General features: G+C 39.3%; 1 protein-coding gene across 1 annotated transcript; it reads right to left on the bottom strand.

The window, feature by feature from the left end:
- Positions 1-4784: 4784 nt before the first annotated feature.
- Positions 4785-5720, bottom strand: LOC115514696 (olfactory receptor 2B6-like). Its single transcript, XM_030316838.1, has one exon. It carries the CDS (start codon positions 5718-5720, stop codon positions 4785-4787), a length of 936 nt encoding a protein of 311 aa, XP_030172698.1.
- Between the last annotated feature and the right edge of the window lie 200 nt (positions 5721-5920).

Here is a 5920-nt window from a genome sequence, read left to right as displayed (position 1 = left end):
TTTGTTGTCAAATTGGTTTCCATACAACACCCAGTGCTCATCCCAAAAGGTGTCCTCCTCAATACCCATCACCCACCCTCCCCTCCCTCCCACCCCCCATCAACCCTCAGTTTGTTCTCAGTTTTTAAGAGTCTCTTAGGCTTTGGCTCTCTTCCACTCTAACCTCTTTTTTTTCCTTCCCCTCCCCCATGGATTTCTGTTAAGTTCCTCAGGATCCACATAAGAGTGAAACCATATGGTATCTGTCTTTCTCTGTATGGCTTATTTCACTTAGCATCACACTCTCCACTTCCATCCACGTTGCTACAAAGGGCCATATTTCGTTCTTTCTCATTGCCACGTAGTACTCCATTGTGTATATAAACCACAATTTCTTTATCCATTCATCAGTTGATGGACATTTAGGCTCTTTCCATAATTTGTCTATTGTTGAGAGGGCTGCTATAAACATTGGGGTACAAGTGCCCCTATGCATCAGTACTCCTGTATCCCTTGGGTAAATTCCTAGCAGTGCTATTGCTGGGTCATAGGGTAGGTCTATTTTTAATTTTCTGAGGAACCTCCACACTGTTTTCCAGAGTGACTGCACCAGTTTGCATTCCCACAAACAGTGCAAGAGGGTTCCCATTTCTCCACATCCTCGCCAGCATCTATAGTCTCCTGATTTGCTCATTTTGGCCACTCTGACTGGCGTGAGGTGATATCTGAGTGTGGTTTTGATTTGTATTTCCCTGATGAGGAGCGACATTGAGCATCTTTTCATGTGCCTGTTGGCCATCCGGATGTCTTCTTTAGAGAAGTGTCTATTCATGTTTTCTGCCCATTTCTTCACGGGTTATTTGTTTTTCGGGTGTGGAGTTTGGTGAGCTCTTTATAGATTTTGGATACTAGCCCTTTGTCTGATATGTCATTTGCAAATATCCTTTCCCATTCCGTTGGTTGCCTTTTAGTTTTGTTGGTTGTTTCCTTTGCTGTGCAGAAGCTTTTTATCTTCATAAGGTCCCAGGAATTCATTTTTGCTTTTAATTCCCTTGCCTTTGGGGATGTCGAGTAAGAGATTGCTACAGCTGAGGTCAGAGAGGTCTTTTCCTGCTTTCTCCTCTAGGGTTTTGATGGTTTCCTGTCTCACATTCAGGTCCTTTATCCATTTTGAGTTTATTTTTGTAAATGGCATGAGAAAGTGGTCTAGTTTCAACCTTCTGCATGTTGCTGTCCAGTTCTCCCAGCACCATTTGTTAAAGAGGCTGTCTTTTTTCCATTGGATGTTCTTTCCTGCTTTGTCAAAGATTAGTTGGCCATACGTTTGTGGGTCTAGTTCTGGGGTTTCTATTCTATTCCATTGGTTTATGTGTCTGTTTTTGTGCCAATACCACGCTGTCTTGATAATTACAGCTTTGTAGTAGAGGCTAAAGTCTGGGATAACATTTGACATAATCTAAGTCATGGAATCAAAATGTAAGTTTGGGAAAAGAATTTGCCAAAAACTATCATTAGCATATCAGTTTTCAGATCTGTTTACCAGATATTATATTAATAACAATGAATAATTCAGTAGTAACTGCATGTTAAGAAGTTAGATAGATCCATCGAATGTGTTCAAGGGAGTGTCTCTGACATTAGGACATATGACAACCCTTTATCAAATCTTTTAAAAGGAATGCATCTCACAGTTTTCTCCTACAGCTGTATAAAATTTATTTCAAATGAGATGTTTAGGAAGTGCTTTGTATACTGTCAATTATTTAAGAATTTAATGACTTTTTTGGATATGTGTCTCAAAGAGAAAAGCAAAGTACCTGGCCACTCCACAACATTCACTGACTTTATTTTTTTTAATTATTGTTTTTATTTTTTTATTGAGTTATTATTGACAAATAACTTGTGTAAGTATAAGATGTATAATGTGTATAATGTGTTCATTTGATGTATTTATGCATTATCAAATGATTACCATCATAATGTCAGCTACTATCTTTATCATGTCACATAATTATAATTTCTTTTTTGTGGTAGAAACAATTAAGATCTAGTCTCTTGGAAGTTTTGAAGTTTATCATACAGTATTGTTGACTACAGTTTCTATGCTGTGAATTAGATAATTTGTAGGCTGTGCAGGACTTACATATCTACTAGTTACAAGTTTGAAGCCTTAAACAGCATCTGCCCAGTTCTCCCACCCCCTAGCCCCTGAAAACCAGCATTCTATTCTTATGAATTTGACTTTTCAAGATTACACATATAACTATTTGTCCTTCTTTGCCTGACATTTCACTTAGCATAATCCCCTCAAGGTGTATCCATATTGTTGCAAATGGCACAATTTCCTTCTTTCTCATGGTTGAATACTCCATTCTCTCTCTCTCTCTCTCTCTCTCTCTCTCTCTTTCTTTCCTTCTTCCTTTCTTTCATCTATCATCTATTTATTATATGTATTTAATATATATTTTATATATGCATATGTATACACACATATACACACATATAATGCACACATATATGTGTGTATACATATGTGTGTGTGTGTGTATATATATATATATATATATTATATATATAATATCACATTTTTAACCATTCATTTGTTGACAGACACTTAGGTTGTTTCCATATCTTGGCTGTTGTGAATAATGTCACAAAAAACATGAAAGTGCAGATATCCCTTTGAGATTCTGTTTTCATGTCCTTTAGAAATGTAACCAGAAATGAGATTCTGGATAAAATAGTATTTGTATTTAATTTTTTGAGGAACCTCCTTACTCTATGTTTTCCATAGTGTCAGAACGAATTTACATTCTGACATACAGCATACGAGGGCTCCCTTTTCTCCACATCCCACCAGCAGTTGTTATCTCTTGCGTCCTTGATGATAACCCTTCCAACAGGTGTGTGGTGATGTCACATTATGGTTTTGATATGCATTTCCTGATTATGAGTGATGTTGAGCATCAACATCAGAAATAAATCCACTTGAATGTGTCAAAATTCTTTTAATGTACAGTTGGGTTTGATTTGTTCAATCTTGTTGAGAATTTTTGCATCCATATACATCAGAGATATTAACCTGTAGTTCTCATTTTTATTGGGGCCTTTGTCTGGTTTGAGAATCAAGGTCATGTCACCCTCTTAGAATGAGTTTGTAAGTTTTCCTTCCATTTCTATTTTTTTGGAACAGTTTTCAGAAGAATAGGTATGATTTCTTCTTTAACTGTCTGGTAGAATTCTCCTGGGAAACCGTCCTACCCTGGACTCTTTGTTGTTGGCAGATTTTTTTTTATAATGGATTTTACTTCATTACTAGTTATGGCTCTGTGCAAATTTTCTATTTCCCCCGTTTCAATTTTGGTAGTTTATATGTTTCTGCAATTATCCATTTCTTCCAGGATGCCCCATTTGTTGACATATAATTGTTCCTATTATTCTCTTTTAATTATTGTATTTCTGCCGTATTGGTGTCATCTCTCTCTTTCATTCATGATTTTATTTAGTGAGTCCTTTCTCTTTTCCTTTTGACAAGTCTGGCAAGGGATTTGTCAATAAAATATCAGAGCAGAAATATATGATATAGAAATAAAAAACCCTGTAGAACAGATCCACGAAATTTTTCCAGGTTGCAGTTCATTATTTTTTTTTAATTTTTTTTTCAACGGTTATTTTATTTTGGGGACAGAGAGACAGAGCATGAACGGGGGAGGGGCAGAGAGAGAGGGAGACACAGAATTGGAAACCAGGCTCCAGGCTCTGAGCCATCAGCCCAGAGCCCGACGCGGGGCTCGAACTCATGGACCGCGAGATCGTGACCTGGCTGAAGTCGGACACTTAACCGACTGCGCCACCCAGGCGCCCCTGTAGTTCATTATTAATAGTACTTCCATGTTCGTTCTTTCACTGAGTCAGAAGACACACACTTACGATCTTTGAAAGGAACATTAAGAAATTTATATGTATGATTTGTCCTTATTTGTATTTATTTATTTTTTTTTAATTTTTTTTTTCAACGTTTATTTATTTTTGGGACAGAGAGAGACAGAGCATGAACGGGGGAGGGGCAGAGAGAGAGGGAGACACAGAATCGGAAACAGGCTCCAGGCTCTGAGCCATCAGCCCAGAGCCTGACGCGGGCTCGAACTCACGGACCGCGAGATCGTGACCTAGCTGAAGTCGGACGTTTAACCGACTGCGCCACCCAGGCGCCCCAATTTGTATTTATTTTAAAATTTAATGATAAATTCCTTAATTAAAAAATGCAACACTGCACACCTGTTTGTTAATCAGGAGTCACATTGTAGTTTTCAAGAAGCAATCATGTCTCCATAATGGAAGTTGATACACGTAGGAGACTCGTGGTTGTACTAAAGTGTTGGATGCCCCACATGGAATTCATAGTGTAGCCTAGCTGTCCACTGAGACATGGGCTAATGTGACAGAGAGTGATGAAATGCTTCTCAGGTGATGCTCTAATAGAAAGTCCACTGATGAGTAGTTGCTGTGCAGTTTTATGATTAGTTTGAACGAATGAGTTTATATTTTAATTATATTATTACATATTTATTACTTAATAAGTTAGTATTTCAGTATGTACAACCACAGTGGAATTATTTTTAATGCATTTTTACAAACAGTGCACTAGTGGTGCAATAGTCAAGTATCTTTGTTGCCTAACATCGTTATTTTGACTATCAGAAACATATGTTCTGCAAGAAGCTCCCACATGAGATTTGGGAAATAGGAGACAAGAATGAGTTACTAGAGAAAACCCTATAAACCTTCTGTAACTGTTAATAATTTCAGCTGTCACTTCGACGCAAAATGCCACTGACTAGGTTGCCTAATGCCCCCTTCACATCCTTATTCCTCAAGGTGTAGATAAAAGGGTTCAGCGCAGGGGTCACTACTCCATAGAAGAGCGCCATGAATTTGGGCTGGTCTCTTGAGATGGAGGAGGGGTGCTGAAGGTACATGCTAATGGCTGGACCATAAAACAAGAAAACTACAATGAGATGGGAAGAACATGTCCCAAAGGCCTTTTTCCTTCCCTCAGAAGACTTAATTTTAAATACAGCATGTCCAATGCAAGCATAGGAAGCAAGAATTAAGCCTAGCGGGACAGCTAACATAAAAATACACACCACAGAGAGTGTGAGCTCATTAGCAGTCTTTTCTCCACAGGCAGCCTTTATCAGAACAGGAATCTCACACAGCAAGTGGTCCAATTTATTGAGTCCACACAGTGGTAACTGCAAGGTAGCAGTGGCCTCTGAGACAGCATACGTGATTCCAGTCAACCACACAGTGGATGCCAGCAGGATACAGATGCGTGGGTTCATGATGAGGGTGTAGTGTAGAGGCTTGCAGATAGCCAGGTAGCGATCAAAAGACATAATAGCCAGAAGCAGACATTCTGTGCCCCCCATTATGTGGAAGAAATAAAGCTGAGCTGCACACCCCACATAGCTGATCGTCTTCTTGGTGCTTCCCAGGTTAAACAGCATCTGAGGGACGATGCTTGTGGTGTAGCACATGTCCAGGAAGGAGAGGTTGGTGAGGAAGAAATACATGGGGTTGTGCAGACGGGCATCTAACCTGGACACCAGAATGATGGCCGTGTTTCCTACCATGGCCATGGGGTATGTTATAAGAAGAATAGCAAATAGAGGAAGCTCCAGCCAAGGACGATCTGCAAAGCCTAGTAGAACGAACTCTTTAGGATGGCTGTTATTCATTGTGCCGCCATCTTCACCTTATTTCACCTACAGCAGGGAAGTGGCAGAAAAGGTTGGAAGCGTTACGAGAACTGCATCCACCATCCACTCACAGAAGATGGGTCATAGTCGCTTGTGAAGGAAGCAATAAACAGGATCTGGCACCAGGTGACTTACTTTCCCTCACTACAGAATAGAGGTGATGTCTTTAGACAAGTAAC

The sequence above is a fragment of the Lynx canadensis genome, chromosome B2, assembly GCF_007474595.2.
Source record: "Lynx canadensis isolate LIC74 chromosome B2, mLynCan4.pri.v2, whole genome shotgun sequence".
NCBI classification, from domain to species: Eukaryota; Metazoa; Chordata; class Mammalia; order Carnivora; family Felidae; genus Lynx; species Lynx canadensis.
Note: the sequence above shows the minus strand (reverse complement) of the source record. Positions and strands in the feature narration are given on the sequence as shown.

What these genes read in the sequence shown, in the direction of transcription:
- LOC115514696 (XM_030316838.1), bottom strand. Translation starts at nt 5,720, where the DNA reads ATGAATAACAGCCATCCTAAAGAGTTCGTTCTACTAGGCTTTGCAGAT.